This window comes from Papio anubis, chromosome X, assembly GCF_008728515.1.
Source record: "Papio anubis isolate 15944 chromosome X, Panubis1.0, whole genome shotgun sequence".
NCBI classification, from domain to species: domain Eukaryota; kingdom Metazoa; phylum Chordata; class Mammalia; order Primates; family Cercopithecidae; genus Papio; species Papio anubis.
In genome coordinates this window covers 45,328,011-45,353,379 of record NC_044996.1, presented here as the reverse complement: position 1 = coordinate 45,353,379, position 25,369 = coordinate 45,328,011, and the positions used below count along the sequence as shown (strand labels likewise).

Here is a 25,369-nt window from a genome sequence, read left to right as displayed (position 1 = left end):
TCTCCAGCCTAACTAATGGAGAGTTATGTTTCTGTGTGCCTGACAGAAAGCAGGTCCAATTTCAATGCCTTTACTTCCTTGCTTCTTGATAAGATGGTTCCATTGCTTTCCCACTGGATAGCCCCAAGGTCACAGCATTGCTCCAGCACATCTCTCTCCTGCCTGTGGGGCCCAGGGTGGTGGAATTTCAATCCCTTGACTTTGCCAATATCTCTCTTATTAGGGCCTGCTGGCTCATTGTTCAGAGCTGTGACAGGGTGGGAATTAGAGGAGGCAAAGACAGAAGTATCCTTTTCCTGAGAATGGGGACTAAGCCTTAAAACCACTAACCTCTTAATGTGGACCGAGCAAGCAGCCCAACATTGCCTGCATAGGAAGGCACCTCTGGAAACCCAGTCTCTTGACTCACTAGCTATGACCAGAGACATTTGAGGTCCTTGGTACACAAGGTAAGCTAGCCTAGTGCTTCTGAAGCTTTAGCATGCACGTGAATCACCTTGAGAGCCTATTGGAGTGCAGGTTCAGTAGGTCTTGGGTGGGGCCTGAGAGTCTGCATTTCTAACTAGGTGGTGCCGATGCTGCTGGTCCACAGACCATACTTTGCATACCAGGGCCTAAATACCTGGTTAGTGTTGAAGAGCATGTGTTAGAGAGTGATGTGGCCAGGAAAATTTGGTACAGGACACCTTTTGCAGGGGTGGGATGGTCTGAGACTTGGCCTCAAGAAAGTTATGAGCTCAGATTGGTTGACAAAGAAAGGAGAGCTACAGGAGTTACAAGGGAATGGCATGAGGGCATGTGCAAAGGACAGGGCAGAGATGGCCTTAGTCATCCTCCCCAACACATCTCCTCTTGGACATTCAGGGAGGTGAGGTGGGATGGGAACAGACACACCTGGCTTTGCATGCCAATCCCCCATTTGCTACTGTGTGACTTCAGGAAAAAGATACCAGTATTCAGTCTCAGGTTCCTCTTATGTAAAATAGGGTTAATGCCTGACTCACCCTATTGTCACCTTACAGTAAAGCGTTCAGCCAGGCATATAGGACAGTCAGTGAAAGGTGGCTGCACCTTGCTTGACCCCAACACCTCTTTCCTTTGCCAGCCCCTTCTTCCTCTCTTTAGGTTGGCAGGGGGCGGGGGGCAGGGGGCGGGGCGCAGGGATTGCACAGCTGCCTCTGTTTTCTCTAATGCTGCTATCTATTGGTTGAGCCTAAGAATTACAGCTAAATGGAAAATGTAGAGCCTGTAAAGGCTTTTATTTTTCTAAGTATAAAACCTAGTATTTGGAGTTCTGCAAAATCAGATGCCCTCTGTTCCTAAGCACGTGGGTTCAAAGAAAATGTTGCAAAAAATAGATTTCCAGTTGTTCATGCTTGACTTAGTCCCTTCAGGCGGCTATAACAGAATAGTATAGATGAGGTGGCTTTATAAACAACAGAAATTTATGTCTCACTGTTCTAGAGGCACTGTTACCTTGTGTACCAAGGACCTCAAATGTCTCACTGTTCTAGAGGTCCAAGATCCAGGCACTGGCAGATTCGGTGTCTGGTGAGAGCCCACTTCCTGGTTAATAGATGGCTGTTATCTTGCTGTGTCCTCACATGGCAGAAGAAGCAAAGGAGCTTTCTGGAGTCTCTTTTATGAAGGCACTAATCCATTCATAGGGGCTCCACCCTCATGACTAAATCACCTCCCAAAGGCCCCACTTCCTAGTACCATCATATTGGGGGTTAGGATTTCAACATATGAATTTTAGGGAGACATAAACATTCAGTCCACAACAGTGTTTGAGGACAACTTTGAAACAGATTAGAAAATAACTTTGGAGGAATCTCAGTGAATAGTGTATGTGAGTCCTGGGTGCCCTGGCCTCCCTATCCCAAGTTAGCTCCAGAGAATTTCTCCAAGGTGGTGTAGCCGTCCTGTTTCTTGAGGCCACTGGGTCAGAGTAGCTTTTGTGAAGTTTGACTACTCATTAAAAAGATGTGGGCAATCCTCAGTTCTTTAATACCCCAAGACAGAGGTTCACATAGTGCCCATTTGCCTGTTAACTTTTATAAGTCCTTTGTGCAAACTTCACTTGAGGGCTTTAAGTCCCTCCGACTCCCCTTTTCTGACTCACACCCTTACTGTTTGAGGTTGAGTGGTCCAGATTGGCAGAATATCTGAAGCGAGGGAAGAGATGCAAGTTGCCATTTTCTAAATAGTTGTCCCATTCCAGAGACTCTGCAAAGAGTGTTATCTCTCTTTCTACACACACACATTTATACATATATATAAATACTTACATATACATTTTATATATTAAAAATATATATTAAAATATATAAAATGTATTACATATGCATATACAAAGTATTACATATACATTTTATAAATATGTAAAATGTATGAATGTATATATAAAATACATTGTATATATAAATAAATGTATATATAAAAATATATAAAATAAATGTATAAAAATATATAAAATAAATAAAATGTATATATAAAATACATATAATGTATTACATATGCATATACAAAGTATTATATATTTTATATATAAATATATAAAATAGATAAATAAAATGTGTTATATACACCATGGAATACTATGTAGCCATAAAAAGTAATGAAATCATGTCCTCTGCAGCAACATGGATGGAGCTAGAGGCCATTACCTAAGTGTACTGTATCTCTTATAAGCACTCTCAGAAATGATGCAGCTTGTGGCTGGGTGCGGTGGCCCACACTTGTAATCCCAGCACTTTGGGAGGCCAAGGCTGGTGGATCGCCTGAGCTCAGGAGTTCGACACCAGCTTGGGCAACATGGTGAAATGCCGTCTATACCAAACATACAAAAAATTAGCTGGATGTGGTGGTGTACGCCTATAGACTCAGCTACTTGGGAGGCTGAGATGGGGATTACTTCCAAGCAGATTGCTTGAGCCCAGGAGGTCAAGGCTGCAGTGAGCCAAGATAGTGCCACTGCACTCCAGCCTGGGTGACAGATCGTATTAGTCAGGGTTCTCTAGAGGACCAGAACTAATGGAATATATATATACATATATATGTGTATATATATGTGTGTGTGTCTGTGTATGTAACATACACACACAGACACACACACACACACATATATATAAATATAAAAATATATATAAAGGGGAGTTTATTAAGTATTAACTCATATGATCACAAAGTTCCACAATAGGCCGTCTGTAGGCTGAGGAGCAAGGACAGCCAGTCTGACTTCCAAAACTGAAGAACTTGGAGTCTGATGTTTGAGGGCAGGAAACATCCAGCGTGGAGAAAGATGTAGGCTGGGAGGCTAGGCCCATCTCTGTTTTTCACATTTTTCTGCCTGCCGCCCTGGCAGCTGGTTAGATTGTGCCCACCTGATTAAGAGTGGGTCTGCCTTCCCCAGCCCACTGACTCAAATGTTAATCTCCTTTGGCAACACCCTCACAGACACACCCAGGATCAGTACTTTGTCTCCTTCAATCCAGTCAAGTGAACACTCAGTATTAACCATCACAAGTCCACCCCTTGTCAACTGGTACACATATACATCTCCTGAGATCATACATCATCTTCAAATAAAGACAATAATAAGGTCATAATTTGTCTAACATAATACAACTATCCTTCGTACAACTGGACACGCACCAATCCCCAACCCAAACACTATTACATAAACTTAACAATACTTAAATGCTGATGTGAAGTCAATAAATCTTATGTCACATGATAAAGGAGAAAGGATATAAAATGAGAATATCTTCTGAGTACAAGTGTATATATGAGCAAACATGTTTTTAACAAAAGAAGGAGGAAATATTCATGACAATTGCAGTCCTCGTTTCTGTAGCTGGTCACGTGGTCGTAGCTAGTATTGATGACTACCTTCTTTTACTACCCATTCTGTATTCCCTTTGCCTTCAATAAACACTTCAGCAGGTCATGATTTTTTTTCCTGGTGGATTGACCCAAACCTTCATTCCTGAAGGGTCTGGGCCATTTGTAGTCCTGCCTGGATTGGGCTGTTGTAGTTTCCCATTGACCTTAATCACAGGGCATGGTAATACTAAGAGACACCCAAATGGATCTCCTGTATTCCATGCATACTTTTTCTTACCTCCATTGTGGGGCAGTAGACTGATTTCATCTTGATAGTCCGAGTCAGTCACCCCAGCCAACACTGTAACTCCCTTATTAGCCTGTTGATGTAAAGGTAAGAGGAGCCCAAAGTATCCACGTGGCAATCTTAACTTCTGATTTAATGGAGTCGTTGTGTCTCCTGGTGGCAGCATTTCTTCCCCTGGGACTAAGACCTCTAGGCCAGCAGAACTTAATGTCAGGGGAACAGGAAGAAAAAATTTTGCTAATGGATCACTAGGGCCGATGGTGAGTGGTGCCACTTCCACTTCCACCCCTTGATTCCTGGACCTGTGAATCCCGGCTATGAGAGAAAGAGTACCATATATTGAATGCCAATTCGGAGCTTACACAGCCTTCTGGAAAACTTTGCCCCAGCCCTACAAAGTATTGTCACCTAGTTGGCATTGTAATTGTAACTTCAAAATGAAATTCCACCATTCTATCAATCCAGCTGCTTCAGGCTAATGGGAAGCATGGTAAGACCAGTGAATTCCATGAGAATGAGCCCACTGCCACACTTTCTTAGGCATAAAGTGAGTGCCTTGGTCAGAGCCTGTTTGGAATACCATGATGTTGGATAAGGCTGATGGGGAACATGGTAAGACCAGTGAATTCCATGAGAATGAGCCCACTGCCACACTTTCTTAGCCATAAAGTGAGTACCTTGGTCAGAGCTGTGTGGAATACCATGATGGTGGATAAGGCATTCTGTGAGTCCATGGATGGGAGTCTTGGCAGAAGCATTGCGTACAGGATAGGTAAACCCATATGTAGACTAAATGTTTATTCCAGTGAGAATAAATATCTGCCCTTTCCATGCTGGAAGAAGCCCAATATAATCAACCTGCCACCAGATAGCTGGCTGATCACCCTGAGGAATGGTGCCATATTGAGGGCTCCGTGTTGGTCTCTGCTGCTGGCAAATTGGGCACTCAGCAGCGGCCGTAGCCAGGTCAACCTTGGTGAGTGGAAGTCCATGTTGCTGAACCCATGTGTAACCTCCATCCCTGCCACCATGGCCACTTTGTTCATGGGCCCATTGGGTGATGACACGGGTAGCTGGGGAAAGAGGCTGAGTGGTGTCCACAGAATGGGTCATCCTATCTACTTGATTATTAAAATTCTCCTCTGCTGAGGTCATTCATTGGTGAGTACTCACATGGCATACAAATATCTTCACAGTTTTTGACCACTCAGAGAGGTCCATCCACATATCTCTTCCCCAAATTTGGCATCAATTTCCCAATCATGCTTCCTCCAAGTCCCTGACCATCCAGTCAAACCATTGACTATAGCCCATGAATTAGTATATAATCGCACATGTGGCCGTTTCTCCTTCCATGCAAAGTGCACAATCAGGTGCACTGCTCGAAGTTATGCCCACTGGAAAGATTTCCCTTCAATGGGCCAGAGTAACACACCCAAATGAGAAATGTGTTGCCTCCAAAATCCAAATAGGCCCAGCAGGCATTGTGTCTCTTTCTTGGTTGCAGGAGGGGCCAATTGCAGCAATTTTTCCTTCACCTTAGAAAGAATATCTTGACAGGCCCCACACCACTGGACCCCTAGAAACTTTACTGAGGTAGAAGGTCCCTGAATTTTAGTCAGATTTATTTATCCCAACTTCTGGGAAATAAATTATTGGCAAATGTCTTACCAATAAGTCCAGTGTGTTTGCTACTTCTTGCTCACTGGATCCAATCAGCACAATGTCATCAATGTAATGGACCAATGTGGAAGTGAAAAGCAATCAAGGTCTCTCCAAATAAGATTATGACACAAAGACGAAGAGTTCATATGCCCCTGAGGTAGGACAGTAAAGATATATTGCTGGCCTTGCCAGCTGAAGGCAAATTGCTTCTGGCGGGCCTTATGGACAGGAATGGAGAAAAAGGCATTTGCTAAGTCAATGGCTGCATACCAGGTACCAGGAGATGCGTTAATTTGCTCAAGCAATGAAGCTACATCTGGTACAGCAGCTGCAATTGGAGTCACCACTTGGTTAAGCTTACAGTAATCCACTGTCATTCTCCAAGATCCATCTGTCTTCTGCACAGGCCAAATGACAGAGTTGAACTGGGATGTGGTGGGAATCACCACCTCTGTGTCTTTCAGGTCCTTGATGGTGGCACTAATCTCTGCACTCCCTCAAGGGATGCAATATTGTTTTTGATTTACTGTTTTCCTAGGTAGAGGAGGCTCTAATGGCTTCCATTTGACCTTTCTCACCGTAATAGCCCTCACCCTACCAGTCAGGGAGCCAATGTAGGGGTTCTGCCAGCTGCTAAGTATGTCTATGCCAATTATGCATTCTGGCACTGGGGAAATGACCATGGGATGAGTCTGGGGACCCACTGGGCCCATTGTAAGTCACACCTGAGCTAAAACACCATTGATTACCTGACCTCCATAAGCCCCTACTTTAACTGGAGGACCACAATGATGTTTTTGAGATGGAGTCTCGCTCTGGCACGCCCAGGCTGGAGTGCAGTGGCGGATCTCAGCTCACTGCAGCCTCCGCCTCAGGGGTTTGCATGCATTCTCCTGCCCTCCACTCACGAGTAGCTGGGACTACGGCGCTTCCGCCACACCACCCATAGCTAGTTTTTGTATTTTAGTAGAAAGCTGAGGTTTCACCATATTGTAGGATGGTCTTGCGATCTCCTTCTTATTCTAGTCCATATTACGTCTATTTCTCTAAAATGATGCTGGGATTACAGGCTTGAGCCACATGGCCCGGCCACAATGATGTTTTGGGTTCCCTGGAATCAGTGTCAGCTCAGAGCCAGTGTCCAGTAAGCCCCGAAATATCTGATCATTTCTCTTTTCTCATTGCACAGTTACCCTGCTAAAAGGCTGGAGGTCTCCTTGGGGAAGGATGGGAGAACGATTCACTGCATAAATTGTCAGTAATATAGTGAGGTCCTTCCTCAAGGGGACCTGGCCTCCCCTTCATTCAAGGGGTTCTGGGTCTGTAAACTGGCTCAAGTCTGGAAATTGATGGATGGGCTGTGAGTCTCTGTTTTTGTAATTCAAATTAGTCTTTTGTGCATTTGACCTAGAAGTTTTCTGCTTATATAAATTAAGTAGGAATGCAGTAGGCTTCCTATCAATTTCACTTCTAGGAACACCATGATTAATTAGCCAATGCCAGAGCTCTACACAAGTCAGACTGTTGTGATTGCAGTAGTCTGAAAGCAATAGTCAGACTATTGCTTTGACTCTGCTGTCCATTACGGTAGCTACGCCCACCTTGCCTTTGATGGTTGAGTGCTGCCACTTGGCCCCTGCCACCTCAGGATCCAATTATTCCCATTATATTTAAATTTTGTAGTTGAGTGACTGCAGTTCCCACTGTTAGATCTGACATACAGAGAAGAGCAATTATAGTACTCTTCGAAGATGCAGGTGCTGCCCTCACAAATCTATTTTGCAAGGCATTGGTCAAGGGTATATCTTCTGGACTCTCCCAGCTGGGGTGAATAGGTCTGAAGTGACTAATCCACTCCACCATCCCAATCTCCCTAAGCCTTTGGATCCCTTCCTCTACATAAAACTAAGGGAGATCAGGCATTTTCATCTCGCTTACAGTGGACCATCTTTTAATCCATATTTCAGCTAACCAAGCAGATAAGCTATTTAGAACCTTTTATAACTCCCCGAGCTGCAACATTAAATGCAGTCTCTAACATAGTGGGCCCAAATCAATAAATTCAGCCTGATCCAACTCTGTGTTCCTTCCACCATTATCCCAGACCCTTAATATCCGTGCCCATGCCTGTTCTCCAGGTTTCTGTTTATATAAATTAGAAAACTCAAGCAGTTCTTTTTGAGTATAGTGCACCTCCTCATGGGTCACACTCTCAATCTCACCTCCAGGAGCCCACCAGGACTTTAGTCTAAAGTCTGGAAGCAAACAGAGGTGTTGGGGGTGGCTCCTGAGGAGAATCCACATTATCTTGCCTGGCAACTGCCTCAGGGGGGGCCATCACTGTTGCTTGAGGCAGCGCAGGGTTTATCTCCTCAGTCAAAGGTGGAAAGGCTGATGACAGCATGGGTCAGGGAGGGGATGTTGCCACTACTGGAGATGGGGAAGCTGTTTCTTCTGGCAAAAAAAGTTCATCAGAGTTTACAAACTCAGTGTCCCCAGCTTCATCAGGGTCCACCCACACATTCCCATTCCAAGTTGCAGGGTCCCATTCTTTTCCAATCAATGCCCTCACTTTAAACAGTAGACACCTGGCAAGGCTGTGCATGCATCTTTTGTTGCAGGCCAGTCACTCGCATGATAAGAGCTTGTGTCTGTTTTTCCACAATTTCAGCTCTTTCTCTACAGGAGATAAGACTCTCACTTAGGGCAATCTTAGCAGATTTTAGGTTGAATATCTGCTTCTGAAGCCTGGAGTTAGAATCCCTGAGTTCATTTTCTTTCATCACTTTGTCCACTGAACTTAGGAGCAACCAACCAGCTTCATTATGTTCCTTGGCTTTCCACGTATGGTCAATTGTATTTTGTATAGTCACTGAACTCCTTGCCTCTCATGAGCGATGATTCAGGTGTGTCAAATGCATTATTTTGCATAACTATCTAAACAGTCCACACCAAGGACTATCAGTATTCCCTATACTATTAGAAGTAGAGTCCTTAGCATTTTTGGGTCTAATCATATTAAGTAGCCAACTCCAGAAACCCCAAAACCAATGAAAGAACTCCATCCTAATATTCTGTTCCTCTAGAACCACTCCTGGTACCAAAATCTGTATCAGTCAGGATTCTCTAGAGGGACAGAACTAATGGAAAAAATATATATATATATAAAATATATAACCATTTGTATAATATATATATTCCCTTTATATAATACTGTATATATATACATATATGAGTTTATTAAGTATTAACTCACATGATCACAAGGTCCCACAATAGACCATCTGCAGGCTGAGGAGGAAGGACAGCCAGTCTGAGTTCTAAAACTGAAGAACTTGGAGTCCAATGTTTGAGGGCAGGAAGCATCCAGCATGGGAGAAAGATGTAGGCTAGGAGGCTAGGGCCGTCTCTCTTTTTCACATTTTTCTGCCTGCCACCCTGGCATCTGGTTAGATTGTGCCCACCCAGATTAAGGACGGGTCTGCCTTTCCCAGCCCACTGACTCAAATGTTAATCTCCTTTGGCAACACCCTTGCAGACACGCCTGGGATCAATACTTTGCATCCTTCAATCCAGTCAAGTTGATACTCAGTATTAACCAGCACACAGAGGGGAGACCCTGTCTCGAAAAAAAAAAAAAAAAAGACGCAGCTCGTAAAGCTCCACTCCATGCACATCCACACACACAGACATACCACCCATGGGAAAAGGTCCAAGTCAGAGTCAGAGAAGATGTTATTATTCCCAACACCTTAACTCCAAACATCCCAGCAGATGACTCAGTTCTAAACCTGTTTTGGCTTTCTATTTTCTTGCCTACAACTTCCTTTCCCTCAGACCTTTCTGTGGTCTTGGGTAGGCTTCCTTCTAGCCATCTTGGTTGCTCTTTAGTGTAATCTGTGGCTTTTTCGATATCACTGATCTTGCCTACCTGTGGTCTAGGGGAAAAATATCTACCTTGACTTTCATAAAGCAAATCATATGGGGGGATTGATTTCTATATACTCTTAACCATACATTTGTAGGGAAATACTGTTGATTTGCAGTAAAATAATTCTCTGGCCACTTTCTATTTGTGTTGTGTTTTAAGCATTTCACAGAGGTGAAATCTTCTGGTCCTTGTAATATACCATGAGGCAAGTAGAACAGGCCCAATGACCCTAGTTTAAAAACAAGAAAATTAAGACAGAGTGAATTAAGTGGTTTGTCCTTGGCTTATGATAGAAAAATGTTAAACCTTTCAAGAGACTTCAGAAACAAACATATTCTTTGCCAACAGAAACATGTGGATGTGCCCAACACAATCCTGGATACCATTTCGGAGGGAGTCTTTGGGGCATCCTTCCCTACCCCAGTCTTTGGCAGCAGGTAGATCTCTCCTTGCTCGCCTGATGTAGCCGAGCATACAGAGAACCATATGGCCTTCAGGCCCCAACAGCGAGGCTGGGGTACCTCGTAGGCACTTTTGCCTCCTCAGCCTGTGGCTGATGAACAGTAGAGGGACCCTCGGCCCTTTGAATATCAGGTCAAAGCAGAAATTTTATTATCCTAAACTCCTCCCATGTCATTTTGGGCCTAGACTTTTTCAATTTAATGAAGCATAGACTATATCTCTTGTGTCAAGGTCAGTCATCTCAAAGTGCATTTTCCAAGTGAGCGGTATCTGTACTGATGTTAATGTGACGAAGGCAGTGCTTTCTAACAGAAACTTACTAACTTGCTAATAAGTACTAGCTTGCTAGCTAATCAGGACCCGAAGTCAGCTCACTGGTTTCTCATCCATAAAGAGTCAGCATTTCCATTCCATAAAAAGTCAGCATTTCTTTTGAAGGTCAGGACCTCCTCCCTTACCAGAGGTGCTCTCTGAGCGTGGGGCTAAGAACCAGCGGTCTAGCCTGAGATGCTTTCCAATGTCAAAAGAGGCAGAAAGCTCCCTGATGGTACCTGGGCCCATGACCTGGTGACCCCATCTACCACCTCTTTGTTACTGCTGCTCACAGAGCCTGCCATGCCATCTGTGGTCTCTCATTCCCACATTTTCTCAAACCTGTCACTTTCCATTTTGGACTTGGACTTTGAGGAGATGTAAATGGTAGGGCATGTCTTCTCATTGAATGATCAGATTTGGGCGCAAGTGGCTTCCTTTAATCATGCTCACCCTGGCTTCAGGCTTTCTGTCATTCCATTCTCATTGTCACCAAGGGAGGGGTTAAGAGAACCAGAGTGCCTTCTCCCAATGACAGCAGTGGGGCCAGGACCGGTAGTCCTTTGAAGGTTAAGCATATCTCCTTCAAAACAGGTGATGAGCTCATCTTCTTGGACCCTCACACAACCCAGACCTTTGTCGACACTGAAGAGAATGGAACGGTTAATGACCAGACTTTCCATTGCCTGCAGTCCCCACAGCGAATGAACATCCTGAACCTGGATCCTTCAGTTGCACTGGTGGGTATTCGTAGGTTGAGTGGGCCAGGAGATACGATGTGTACAGATTGGTTCCCTGGGAGTTATCCAGATTGCTAGGTAGGGAGGCAAGAGTATGTTTGCTCACTATCTGCATTAGAGGCAGTAGAATATAGTGGGGAAGGAATGGACCCTGAAGCCAAACTGCTCCAGTTGGAATCTTGGCTCTGCCTCTTACTAACTGTATTAGTCTGTTCTCCCACTGCTAATAAAGACATACCTGAGGCTGGGTAATTTATAAAGGAAAGACGTTTAGTTGACTCACGGTTCCACATGGCTGGGGAGGCCTCCCAATCATGGTGGAAGATGAAGGAAGAGCAAAGGGGTGTCTTACATGGTGGCAGGCAAGAGAGCTTATGCAGGGAAACTCCCATTTATAAAACCATCAGATCTCATGAGCCTTATTCACTACCACAAGGACGGTATGGGGGAAACCACCCCCATGATTCAGTTATCTCTACCTGGTCCCACCCTTGACACATGGGGATTATTACAATTCAAGATGAGATTTGGGTTAGGACACAGCCAAACCATATCACTAACTACGCACTTAGGAGGAGTGAATCTTTCTGAGCCTCGGTCTTCTCATCTCTAACATGAGGAAAACAATAGTTCCTTCCTTATGGGACTGTATGAGGTGCAGTGCATGTAAGGCACTTAGCACTGGGCCTGGCACATTGTAAGCATTCTGTAAATGTTAATTATCATCATCTTTCCCCCGTTTCCTTCTTGTCCTCAAATTATTGCTACCCAGGCACAGGGAGGAAGATGGGATATCACTAGGGAGAGATAAGGGAGCAAGATGCCCTGGGTGCACACAATCTAGGAAGCTGCAGGGTTTTCCGCCAGAAGTATGATTGGTGTCTACACACACTGAAGGGGCATCTGCCTGTGAAGTAGCCAGTGGTTCTGAGGCCTGTCTGCATCCTCTCCTCCAGTTTAATCCAATTGTCAGTATACCAGTGACCAAGAGCTGCGAGTCCTCCTCTTGTGAACCATTCTTTCACTACTCTGGGATGGCTTTGAGGTTGAGAAAGCGCAGACTGGTGGTTCACTCTATTCTCATAGATAACTTCCTGAAAGTCAATGCCAGCTTCTTAAGTATTGCCTCTAGCTAAAAGTACTATTTGGCTTTTGTTTGTTGGCTTAATTGAATGTTCTTTGGAGATGTGTATTTTTGTACACTGAAAGTAATGGAATTAACCCTACACTTTGAAGATGATCTTCAAGTTAAAATATCTCACAGCATGAGGAAAGAGGGAAAGGGACAGAGAGCAAGGGTGAGAATGAGATCAAGACTTGAGAGAGTAATGTGTATGTCTGGGTAAGGGAATGAGTTAGGAGAGAGAGAAGCCCAGGCAGTCTTCCTCCTTTATTGCTGGGAAGTCACATCCACAGAGACTGGCCCACATCCTAATTCTGGGCCAACAGCTCCATTGTGCAATACCAAGGATAATTCTAAGTTGTGTTCTTTTGCTTTTCCCTAAGGGATTTTTCTGCAAAGAAGAAAAAGACTTTGATAACTGGTGTAGCCTTGTTCAGAAGGTAAAGCTATATGTTTTTCTTAGTCTGAAAAATGAAGTCACTCAATTTTATTCCTTTTCAAGATTGTTTTTCATAGTAAAAAAAAAATCCTACTCTGATACGACTTTACTGCAAGAGAAAGAAACTAAGGCAACAAAGAAACTATTAAGGTGTGGGGAATTGTGCATAACTTTGGGGGAACTGAACAAAAATTTTGGTTTGAAGTATCCTTAGCATGTCAAGGGAGTGATATTTTTGGTGATGAAACTTAATGTTTTATCTCATTAATAGAGAATTATTTTCTAAAGGCAATACTTACATTTTAGAATGCAGCAAAGCTGTATTTATGTCACATTTAAAGGTGGAATGAGAATTTTCTGGTAAGACTATGCCTTTTATTTTATTTTATTATTATTATTTTTTGAGACAACGTCTCGCTCTGTCACCCAGGCTGGAGTGTGGTGGCGGGATCTGGGCGCACGGCAACCTCCGTCTCCCAGGTTCAAGCGATTCTCCTCCCTCAGCCTCCCGAGTAGCTGGGATTACAGGCGCCTACCACCACACCCAGCTAATTTTTTTTTTTTTTGAGACAAAGTCTCGCTCTGTCACCCAGGCTAGAGTGCAGTGGCATGATCTCCGCTCACTGCAAGCTCCACCTCCCAGGTTCACGCCATTCTCCTGCCTCAGCCTCTGGAGTAGCTGGGACTACAGGCACCCGCCACCACACCCGGCTAATTTTTTGTATTTTTAGTAGAGACGGGGTTTCACTATGTTTGCTAGGATGATCTTGATCTCCTGACCTCGTGATCTGCCCGCCTCGGCCTCCCAAAGTGCTGGGGTTACAAGTGTGAGCCACCGCGCCCGGCCTAATTTTTGTATTTTTAGTAGAGACAGGGTTTCACCACATTGGCCAGGTTGGTCTCAAACTCCTGACCACAGGTGATCTGCCCACCTCGGCCTTCCAAAGTGCTGGGATTACAGGCATGAGCCACCGCGCCCAGCTAAGACTATGCCATTTAAATTAGGATATATACCATACATGTTGGACTGCCACTGAAACCATGCCAATATGTAGCAATAGTCTCTTGGGACAGATTTAATTTGACTAACTGACATTTCTTTGGAGCCAATGCTTCAGGAACATCTCACCCCTAAAGTGAGCTGGACCCATGCATCTGGCACAGGAACTATGCCTCATGATGGAGAATAGGCAGTGAGTGCTGGCCTTCATCAGATACTCCCCGCAATGTCCTTCCTTCCTGGCCAAACAGTATCTAGAATTGAAGATGGCTGGGTCTTCCGATGGTTCAAGTAGAGGATGCATGTATTTTCTAGGCCCCTATTTTCACCTGGCAACCAGCAGACCACTGTCTCAGGATTTGGGGTCAAAGATTGCCAATTAGAAATGTGACTCTGCAGTATTTAAAACTGTTTCGGTATCTCCCCAGGAAATTCTGAAGGAGAATTTAAGGATGTTTGAATTAGTTCAGAAACATCCATCACACTGGCCTCCCTTTGTACCTCCAGCCAAGCCAGAAGTGACAACTACTGGGGCAGGTAAGCTGTTGTTCAGTGGCTCTCAGCTAGAAGACCCATGTATAGCAATTGTTTTATGAGAAAGAAGGAATTGTGGCCCATGCTTTCTGTGGACAGTAAAATTTCTACTCAGCTGGAGTGATCAAAAAATGGTGCTTCCGATTATTTTAATCTTCAGATGAGCTGATATTTACCAATTTCAAAGAATGATAAAAGAAGAAAATGAGCTCGTTGCAAAAGTTCCATGCAAAATCAAGATGACTAGGATTGCTTTTTCAGGGTCTGGTTCAAGATAGCAAATTGAGGCCATCGATAATTCAAAGGTATCTTGAAGGGCTTGCAGAGCCTTGGCCACATCACCGTCGTTAGGTTTATTTAACAAGTCTGGCTATTTTGAGTCTTTATAGAGAATTCTAATACTTGGCAGTAGTTCTAATTGTAAGTCTCCTCCACACAAGTCTTTCTTTAGTAAAGCAATTAAAAATGCATAGTCTTAACTACTGAGTAATGTATTGATTGACCACTTCAACCCAAGTGTCAAGCTTTTCTTCTTACTCATTTCCATATTCTGATAGAATTCATTGACTCTACTGAGCACCTGGAGGAGTTTGATCTGGAGGAAGATTTTGAGATTCTGAGTGTGTAGAATCCTGGGAACTCAACTTGAAGGTCTGTCTTCCATCTGGCACCATAAAAACATGAACTTATTACAGAAAACTTTTCTAGTCAGCAAGTGCCTATATGCCAATAGCATACAAACTCAATAGCAATCATGACTGAGCCAATCACTGTTTCTCAGAAAAACAAGACAAAACAAATGACAGTAACCCTTCCCTGGAAAGAAATAGAACAATCATGGAGCCTAGGAGCAGACAGATGAGAAGGAGTTCATTGCTTCCCAGCTTGTCTTACATGGCTACAGCAAGTCTTCAGCTGCTGCAATGAGGAAATGGACATCTAGAAGACAGACAGCAACTCTCAGCTTGCTTCAAGCACCAGCAAATAAAAGATGGTTAAGCTGTTCTTCTTCATCCTTTCAGATGTGACCTCTTTGGGACTAAATACTAAGAAGCAATCTGTTCTCTTGCTCAAATAATAAAGTGACTGAATCAGGGAGGAAAAGGTTCTTGTTAAATTATTTGATTGTGTAGTTTAAGTAATTATAATTTATATCAAAATGTTTGTCAAAGAAACGATGTCAAATGTACACTGCTAGATCTCCCTCCTATTTGCGGGAATCTTACTATTTAATGGGTCACTGTCCCCATTCTTACTGATACTTTTGTCAGATGTCACCCTGTCCTTAAATCATGATCACTTAAATCAGGGGTCAGCAAACTTTTTCTGTAAAGGGCCAGACGGTAAATATTTTGGGCTTTGCAGGCCATGTGGCCTTTGTCACATCTACTCAACTCTGCTGTTGACATGCAAAAGCAGCGATAGACAATATGCACATAAATGAGTGTGGCTGTAATCCAAGAAAACTTTATTTACAAAAACAGGTGGAGGGCTGGGTTTGGCCTGCAGGCTGTAGCTTGCCAATCAGTGACTTAAATTGTTGATTTTTGTTTGGTAAATTAAAAATAAATTGTGTTTGAAAAACCCTACTTGGTTGACAGCCATATTTAGAATTGTTCATGTGGTAAATTACACACTTAATCTGTGCATCATATACAATTCCAAACCATTTGAGGAATAGCAACATAATAGGTTTTAAAGCATGTATTCATCAAATTAGCTTTGCTAACCACTTTCCTGTGAGGATGAACCTCAAGCCCCAGCCATATCTTCCCATTTTCCTTTCCTTGCTCCCTTAACTTGCCTGCATTTCACCCCAATCCTTAATCAAGTCCTGAGGAAGGCCAACAACTGGAAGCTAGCACCAAACCAATTCACTTGTTTCCTTAGATTCCACGTTTTTCTTTTTTCCCCAGTATATTCCAATGGTTCAAAATTCAAAAGATATAAAATTATATTCAGTGACTTGACTCTCTCTCTGATAGGTCAGTTCCTCCCTTGAAAATTCCCAATGGTATTAACTTCTTGTTTATCCTCCCAGAGGATGTATTTTATGCATATATAAATATATGCACACACACACACACAGAGCTCGGATTTGTTTTTAATGACTCCAACATTCTCTTTTATTTTATCTACAAATGATCCTAAGGCTGCAGAAGTATGAAAATGCCTTTCTTGAACTCTTTTTTTAATTCAAAAAATTTATTTTTATCAACCTACATCATGCTTTGATATGTTGAACTCTAGCATGTGACAGGGATAAAAGCAGGCATAGGCTTATCTTGAAGCAGCTAATGGGTTTGTTGACCGTTAGAGGACTGTTTCAGCCCTTTGACTTTGATCATCTTCAAATTTTTTCCTGCCTCAGTGTTTTTTTATAGAGTTCGACTTGGCAGTAACAGAAATCTCTCAGGCTCTGAGAGGGACTCATAAATTGCAGTGAGATGGACATTAGAAAAGTTTTCATAAAAGAGCATCAATAAAGAGTCACATGTTCCGATTTCATTTATTTTATTTGCTATGTACAAAACTGACATCATGCTTATTACTCAGGAGGTGAAGATAATAATAATTCAGATTATACTGATTATGCTTTGTCTGTATTGGCACAGTTTATATAATACTTAAGGAAACAGAATCACCTGGAAGAAATTGCCTCATGTCAACATAGCTAAGAGTGTTCTGGGAAACTGGTAATTAAAGAAAATGGCTAAAACAAATTCCCCCAAACAGAATACAGTGTACTGCATAGCCAATTCAGGCTTGCTTCAGGTCTGCTAACTGCTCAAGAGAAGAGTGTGCTAGATTTTTATGAGGTTTAAAAAAACATATTAAAATAGTTTAATAGGCTACCTGTGAAAGAGCAATTGGGCAACCATTTAGCAGAAAGTCTTTAACATCCTCAGAATATAAGGAAACCAACACTGTGCACCTTCAATTTGCCACATTGCACACATCTGGATGGCATTTGGAGTAAACAGGGACTTCTGAGAAACTGGGATGTGGGATTTACCTTTGTGTTCCTGGAGTCAAAAGCAAAATTCACACATCCTTACCCACCCACACCTCTACTCCTGGCCCAGGAAAAAAGGCTGTCATTCTCATTCCCTTTGATAGGCTTGGCCACATTTGTTGCATCCTCTGCTCTACTTTGGACCAGGCCAAGTCCTCTGTCTCTGGCTGGAGGGGGAGCCGGCAAGGAGGAAACGGTTTGTCTAGGACCATATGCCATTAATGACCACCACCCCCAACCCAGCAGCTGGACTTCAAGCCTCCCTAAGCCATATGGGGCCCAGTCTTGCTCATTCTAGAGAGAGCTAAAGCTCACCCTGGGCTACTGGGTGGCACCTCATTTCAATTCTCTTGCCTGCCTAGACACAGTGGGCCTCCTTGAACAGTGAGGACTTGCCCTGTACAGACTTGAGCCATCCATGAATATTCGCTTAGATAATTTAAGTGTGGAAACACTGGGTTCTGGTTGAAGCCAAATAATGTGTGCTGACCTCTGTACATGAAGAAATGACTGATTAGCGATTAGGGAGAGCTTTTCGATCAAGACAGTGAGGAGAAAGCGAGCAGTGGTGGCCCATCAAATCTTTCTGAGGTAGCCATGAATAGTCACACAATCATCCAAATCAAACAGTAGCACCAGCTTGACGGAAACGGGACAGCAGATCTCAGCAGGGTGGGCTCATCTCTCTGGACCCGAGGGCTGGGGTGACAAGTGTCCCGTAGTCTAGCCCAAATGAGACTCCAATGTACAACTTGACAGATAGGCAAAGGGGCTCAGGCCTTCCTTCTTCACACCATTCAGGTTTGTGAGGTGACTGTTGTGAGGGGTAGGGGAGGGCAAGGGGCAGAGTGGCAGGTGCCACCCTACAGGCTTTTCATACACACCTGGCAGCGACTGACTCGAGTGTGGAGCTGCCCAGCTTTCAGCGTTTCAGACACAGGCAACTCCCCAAACTGCTGCCTCTCCTCCACTGTGGTCAACCAGAAACTGTATTTGTTTGCAAAGTAGTGGCAGGTGCCTCGGGCACCACTGCACTCAATGAAAGGGGTGGCCCGAAAGTCCTCTAGGCAGGAGCCAGGTGAGACCAGGGACTGGCCTCCACCCTCGGCACCAGCGGCAGTGTGCTGAAACAGACAGGAGATTCGTGCGTGAGCTGTGCCTGCCAAGGGTTGGTGTGGGGAGGGAGGGGTGCTCCGCTTCTACAGGAGGCATATGAGCTTCATTCCTAAGCCCTGGTTCTTTGTCTCAGCCCCCACTTCAAGCCAGCATACCAAGAGCTGTGTTTTAGGGGCAGGGGCTGCTTGTCCTCCCTGGTAGCAGCTTTCAGGGCCAAGAGTGCCCCCCTCCAAGCTCCCTCGTGCCCCCCCTAACCCATTATGTGGGCAATGACTACATGTCAAGCAGTAATTCCCAAACTGCTACTGTCCCACTGGGTTCAGAGGTGTGTTAGGTACCCCCTTGCAAAATTTCCACTGACAAATGGATCTGAGAAAGGCTGAGTGAAGGAAAATTCAATAGGCTTCTGGACTGCAGTTCTCAGAGCCCTCTCTCAACCGTGCACTGTACTCTAAGAAGGGAAAGAGGGACAGTCCAAAACACTACTGAAGTTTTCCTTAATTTGTTGTATTTGGCCCAAATGTCCCGGCCCTCACCTCGGAGGGCTCCCTCAGAATTCAGTTTCAGGGCTACACATGAACTGGTGGTCTTCAGTTACTATTCCCATAGACGGCAGCTTCAGTCTCTCCACACTCCTGCCTCTCTCCCTTCACTTTAGCTGGGCTATCATCTGGACCACAAGGAGATAGGGAAGAGGCCTAATACACAGCCGTGTCAGAAAGTGGCCAATGGGACAAATGCCCAAGTTGGCACACAGGGACTCCTTACTTTGCAGAACTTTGCAAAAGTGAGAGTCTCCATGGGACCTTTCAGGTGACCTCTCCTGACAACTGCAGCATCAAAATTTTCCTCATTTTGACCCTGAGAATCAAAAACTTTCTAAAACGCACAACACATTTTCCTGCTTTACTGAGTAGCAGACACTAGGTTATTTGAAACTTTGCAGATGAATCAGGCTCATCATTGTGAATGTCAGTTTTTGTGGGGGATGATTATGCAAGAGCCCCATACCAAGGGGTACAGCCCATAGAACTCTTGGGCCTCCTTTGAATGATTTTCTTCTTTTTAATAGGTATGTCTCATTGCTTCAGCATGCCTTGCTAGGCAGTCCAACCTCTCACCCTTACATATCTTCAGGAATAATATTCTAGTAGGTTAGAATTAATGTGTAAAGGAAGAGTAAAGAGATTCTGAATAAGGGCTAAGAGCCCTCCCATAAGCAGAGCACATGAGCTTTAGTACACAGCGTTTGTACCATTTCCTGTGGAAGCTCAGGGGCCTCTTCTTATTTCCTGGTCAGGGTGGTGGACAGGACAGAAGGACAGGTGAGGTGGTTCTGTATTACATTGGGATAAACTATCCAATGTCCAAAGACAGAGCATAACAAGGGAAAGTACCTTTCTCTGGGTAGGTACGCTAATGTTAGGGAGCCTGCAGCTTTGGTCGTTTTTTAAAGACACTCTCACCACCTCACCCTTGGCAATTCAACAGAGAAGCTCTGGCAAGGCAGAGTACTTCAATGGGTGCCACAGTGGTTTTCCCTGGGGGATGTCCTGACCCTAAACCTGACCTTTTATTTCCATCCCCAGGTATTCAGAGGATATTATGTAAGGGATGTGATGCCTCTTTGGGCCTGCAGATTATTCTTTTTCTTAGCAAGACACACAGCACGGTGGCCGCTGCCTTCCCTCCGAAATGGAGAGACCTCAAAAATACCAGCAAGGACATATAAACACAGCATGCACTCATCAAAGCCTTTTGGGAGGAGATGGCCGAGGCCAGAGGGATCTGGGAGGGTGGACAGAAGAGGGGACAGTACCATGGCTGGGCTGATTAGTGAGACTGTGTCCTGGCCCCGAGTGGTGACAGCCTCTCCCTCACTGTCCTCTCAGGTCATAGTGTGTTTTGCTCTTCCCTTGGGTGTGGCATAACTGAAGCAGGCATGGAGATGGCGGGGCACTGACCTGTGACTCACAGATATTCTAGCCCCTGAACCACTGGGTGCAAACTGCTGTCTTTCCCCTACACTCATAACTACCTGCCATTCATGCAGAACTGGGTTCTCCATTCTTTAGCCAAGCCCAGTCCAAGCATTTCTCTTCTTTTCAAACTCTGTGCTTTCTACCTGGTGTCCCTTGAGCCTGGAAACCAGTCCAAGGGGCCCTTTGCCTCCAACTGGGGGAGGGGACAGTGCAGGACCTTACCATGAGGAAGGAGTACCCAATCCAGAGGCTGCGCCAGCCCAGGGGGCACTGCGGGATGGTGATGTCCTGGCTGTGCACAGCAATGGCTTGCGAGGGTGCCTCACACACAGAGCAGCGGCTGATATACTGGGGAATCTGGGTCTGGCTGACGGGCATCATGGGGATAGGGGCAGTAGTGGAGAGCCAGTAGGATTTATCATTGCGCCTGGCATAGTGGCACACCTCGTTGATGTTGCAGTAGATGAAGGGCATGGTGCTGAAGCGGGGCAGACAGGAGCCAGCAAAGCCTGGAAGGAGAGAAAATGGGCAAGGGCAGGGAAGGTCTGGCTGAGGGGCTTTGACGAGACAGTGGTTTGGGTTTACATCCAACCACTTGCACCAGACTGAGGCAGCGCTCTCCTTCCAATCCTGTAACATTGTACACGCGCTGAAGTGTGTTGATCAAATTCTATTTTAAATGCACCAGGGAAATTTGATAACAAGAATCTTTTTATAAGCTGTATAATTCTGCCCTAATCTGCTTTGAAAGAAACAGCGCTTAATAGACTGAGTCTGCGTTTAAGATTTAGCACACCTGCAGACAACACAATTCATTCTCAGGTAATCATCACTGCCCTGCAGGTCATATTATTATTGTTACTACTACTAATTGCTAATATTTAATGGATGCTTAAATGCCAAATGTTGCTCTAATCATTTTACATTGGGTGATTGATTCATGCGATCTTTCCACCAACCTGTGTGATAGGTACTAGAGTTAGCTTTGTTCCATTAAGGAGGAAGCCAAAGCCTAGAGAGGTTGAATAACTAATGCAGTGTACACAGCTAGTAAGTGATAGAGTCAGGATTTGAACCCAGATCCACCTGACTCCAGAGCTGATGCTTGTAACTCATTACACAACAGTGGACCTAGAAAGGGCTGGGAGAAGAGAGGGGTTGGCTGTTGGTGGTTGTGGGGACAAGTGACCAGGGCTGACTGTCAGAGCTGGTACCTACCCAGGTCCTGGTTATGGGCTTTCTCTTGCCCCTCCACGAACAGTAAGCTGTACCCCACCCATAGCTGGCTCATCCCGATGGGACACAGGGGCACCTGTTCCGACTGGCTGTGCTTTACCAACGTGTAGCCCACTCTCGCGCTCTGGCCAGGCATTCCAGGCATCCCGAAGGGGCCTTGCTGCCCTGGAGCTCCTGAGAGAGACAGAGCATAAAAGGTGAGTGTGGTGCAGCTAATGATAACATCAGCTACTCACATTGTGCCACGCATTGTGCAAGGCATGTTATACACATATGTTTTCTCACTCAATCCTCACGATGACCCTGGAAAATGGTATTACCACCCCAATTTTTAGATGAGGAAATTGAGGCTCGGATGTCCTACAGCTAGTAAGTGGTAGAGCTACAACTCTATCTCAGATGTATCCAGCTACAGAGGCCCCAGTTTTCAAAGCACATTGTTAGGCTTCCTTCCCATAGCCACCTGGCCTTGGGGGCTCTCTGAGTGGGGATTAGGGTATGGAGAGGGATACTTCTCAGGTCCAGCCTTGCAGGCCCTCATAGGAGATAACTATGTAGCTGCTGAATCAGAGGCATTAAAAGCAGAGTTAGGATTAGCAGGGTAAAATCTTGCCCTCCTCTCCTGCCCATGACAGATATGACAAATCAACTGCCACAGTTTCCCACCGAGCCTCTGAACTGTTCTCTAGTCAGGACAACTAATTTGTCATCCCCATTGTAAAGTGGGACATAAATAGAAGAGGTATACGGACAGCCACACCTTATCTCAAGTGTTGTTATTCCTTGAACATCCCCCTCCCATGTGTGTCAGAATCCCTGGGTAGAAAAGGGAAGGCAGGCCGGGCGCGGTGGCTCACGCCTGTAATTCCAGCACTTTGGGAAGCCGAGGCGGGCGGATCATGAGGTCAGGAGATGGAGACCATCCTGGCTAACATGGTGAAACCCCGTCTCTACTAAAAATACAAAAAATTAACTGGGCGCGGTGGGGGGTGCCTGTAGTCCCAGCTACTCGGGAGGCTGAGGCAGGAGAATGGCGTGAACCCGGGAGGCGGAGCTTGCAGTGAGTGGAGATTGTGCCACTGCACTCCAGCCTGGGCGACAGAGCGAGACTCCGTCTCAAAAAAAAAAAAAAAAAGAGAGGTAAAGGGCAGGGGGCCATCTGTAGTATAAAGATAGACCTTTTAAGCACTGGAAGAGAGCCCAGAAAAGGATTTGGAACAGTCCTTTGCCTTCCAGAATGTAGGGTATCCCTTCACAGGCTCAGAGGGTAGTGAGGAGTGAATGGACTTAGAGCCCAGTTTTTGAGCATCTTAGGAGTGTCAATCGCTACTACTGGGTTTACTAAGTTTCAGACTTGAAGTTTTACTCACCCGCTAGCCTCAAACCCTCCCAGACCCTGCCCCCGCCCCCACCTCCTAATGTGGCATCACCAGACCTTCAAATCCTGGAGGGCCTTGCAGTCCAGGCAGACCAGGATCACCAAGAGCCCCAGGTGGGCCTGGGAGCCCACTGGGACCATCTTTGCCGGGGATGCCAGGTAAACCTTTGGAGCCTGCAGGAGAGAAAGCCCAAAGGAGGGTACTCAATGTAGAGGGTCCTCAGGTGCCTTCCCCAGGAAAGGGGATTTGTGTGTCATGCCCAAGACTCACTAGGAGATGGTGCACTGGCTGTCGACTTGGTATGCACACTGCACATCAAGGCTGCAGCCGCCTGGGCTAGTTCTTAGTTCATGGAGGCATCTCTGCCCTGGGGCAGTGCCCTCGACTTAGCCTATCTGAGCCCCTTCATGCCCACTTCCTCCTCCCTTCTTCTCATCCTCCCAGCAACATTGGAAATTATGCAGGGCAACTTCTAGCATCCCATATCAGAAATGAAGACACCGAGGCCGGGCGCAGTGGCTCATGCCTGTAATCCCAGCACTCCGGGAGGCCGAAGCGGGCAGATTGCCGTAAGTCAGGAGTTTGAGACCAGCCTGGCCAACATGAGGAAACCTTGTCTCTATTAAAAATACAAAAATTAGCTGGGTGTGGTGGCATGCACCTGTAGTCCCTGCTATTTGGGAGGCTGAGGCGGGAGAATCACTTGAATTTGAGAGGTGGAAGTTGCAGTGAGCCGAGATGGCGCCAATGCACTCCAGCCTGGGTGGTGATGAGCAAGACTCAGCCTCAAAAATAAAATAAAATAAATAAATAAAAGGAAGAGGAAGAGGAAGAAGAAGAAGAAGAAAAGGAGAAGGAGAAGGAGGAGGAAGAGAAGGAAAAGGAGAAGAAAAAATGAGGATGCCGAGACCCAGACAGACTTCTAACTTACTCCAATTAGAGGCCAGGTTTTCTGTCCCCCAGCCTTGGACTTTCTTCATTGCCTTGTGTGGCCCTTTATTCACCACCACACTCCCTCCATCTCTCTGCCGCACATTAGAGAGGGGCGAGTGGTCTGGAGTAGCAACCTTGCTCTGCCCTCATCCTCTAAAGCCAAGTACCAAGTACAACCACCCTGCTGGTCCTGCTGGCCCTTCTTCTCCCCAGCAGGATGCTTGGGAGCTTTGTGAAGGAACAGAGGCAATGTTTGATGAAGACAAACCCTTGGAGCTGGATGTCCAAGCCAGTCTCTCAGCCAAGCTGTCTCAACTCCCCAACAAATCTCCTTTCCCTGGCACCCTCCTCACCTTGTAGGCCTACAGGGCCTTGAGCCCCAGGGTCCCCAGTGAGGCCAGGGATGCCATCGATCCCTGGTAGACCCAAGGGTCCAGGAGGAACCTGGACAGCTTCTGCAGTTGGTGTTTGTCCAGGAGCACCTTGGGGGCCAGAAGAGCCTGTGGGCAGGTGGGGGAAATAAGAACATCAGGCTGAGGCAGAGGGAGGTGAGTGGGGCCCTAGACGCCTTCTTTACTATCTTGTAATCAACCGTTTTCTACCTTGTTTGTCCCCACAGGATATCTGGATATCTCCAGGATGGCACTGTGTGATATTATACAATGCCTTCTTTATCCATCTCTCTCCCCAGTGGCTGGGTAGCTCCACGAGGGCAGGAACTGGGTCATATTCATCCTGTCTCCTCGGGACCCAACACTGGGCCCAATGGGTGACAGGCAGTCAGGAAGCATTCGCTGCTAATACGGTGAGCTGAGTCTTCTTTCAGGACCAGGGTGGCTTGTTTACTCACTGGTTAGAACACAGTGCCAAGGAGGCTGAGGGGATGCTTCTGACCCCAGTTGACATCCCAGCTTAGGAACCCAGTGCCAGCCAGCTGCCTTTCTAATAGCATAATTTGCTTAGTAAGTCATGGAACAAATATTTCCCCAGTGCTTATTATATGCCAGGGTCCTGGTAGCTCTGGGGATAGAGCAATGAATACGACAGATATTTATGGAGATTATGGTCTGATGATAAAGACGAATAATGCCTAACTCGACAAATACTGTTAATCTGAGTGCAAGTTGGGAGAAGTGTTGTGGAGGAAAGGACTAACACAGGGACACTGGGAGGGAGTAGAGGGTGGCATGGGGTGGAGGCGTCTGTTTTAGAGAGTGATTGGTGGCCTTTTGCAAGCAATGGCATTTAAACTGAGACCATTAAAACATTAGAAGGACTTTGCTATTTACAGAGTAGAGGGGCAAGTACACTCTGGGAAGTAGAAGTAGCATGTGCAAAGGCCCTGTGGTAGGCCAGGACTTGGTGT

At 45.5% G+C, this 25,369-nt stretch overlaps 2 protein-coding genes across 6 annotated transcripts in view; one reads left to right on the top strand and one right to left on the bottom strand.

Moving 5' to 3' along the window:
* ATG4A (autophagy related 4A cysteine peptidase) overlaps positions 1 to 15,930 on the top strand; it is a 73,517-nt gene extending 57,587 nt beyond the window's left edge. For both annotated transcript variants that reach the window (XM_003918125.3, XM_017954083.3), the window contains 4 exons: positions 11,100 to 11,245; positions 12,752 to 12,808; positions 14,236 to 14,344; positions 14,899 to 15,930. In XM_003918125.3, the coding sequence (XP_003918174.2) occupies positions 11,100 to 11,245; positions 12,752 to 12,808; positions 14,236 to 14,344; positions 14,899 to 14,969 (383 nt within the window). In that variant the 3' untranslated portion in view covers positions 14,970 to 15,930. The remainder of the gene's footprint in view (positions 1 to 11,099; positions 11,246 to 12,751; positions 12,809 to 14,235; positions 14,345 to 14,898) is intronic.
* Positions 15,931 to 16,834: 904 nt separating this feature from the next.
* The window catches only part of COL4A6 (collagen type IV alpha 6 chain), a 292,729-nt gene continuing 284,194 nt past the window's right edge, over positions 16,835 to 25,369 (bottom strand). For 3 of the 4 annotated variants that reach the window (XM_003918122.4, XM_009198091.3, XM_003918121.5), the window contains 5 exons: positions 24,357 to 24,503; positions 23,127 to 23,243; positions 21,674 to 21,865; positions 20,678 to 20,964; positions 16,839 to 18,481 (listed from right to left, as the gene is read on the bottom strand). In XM_003918122.4, coding sequence (XP_003918171.2) covers positions 18,221 to 18,481; positions 20,678 to 20,964; positions 21,674 to 21,865; positions 23,127 to 23,243; positions 24,357 to 24,503 — 1,004 coding nt within the window. In that variant the 3' untranslated portion in view covers positions 16,839 to 18,220. Of the gene's footprint in view, positions 18,482 to 20,677; positions 20,965 to 21,673; positions 21,866 to 23,126; positions 23,244 to 24,356; positions 24,504 to 25,369 lie in introns of all 4 variants that reach the window. The other variant, XM_003918123.5, reaches the window with a different exon arrangement.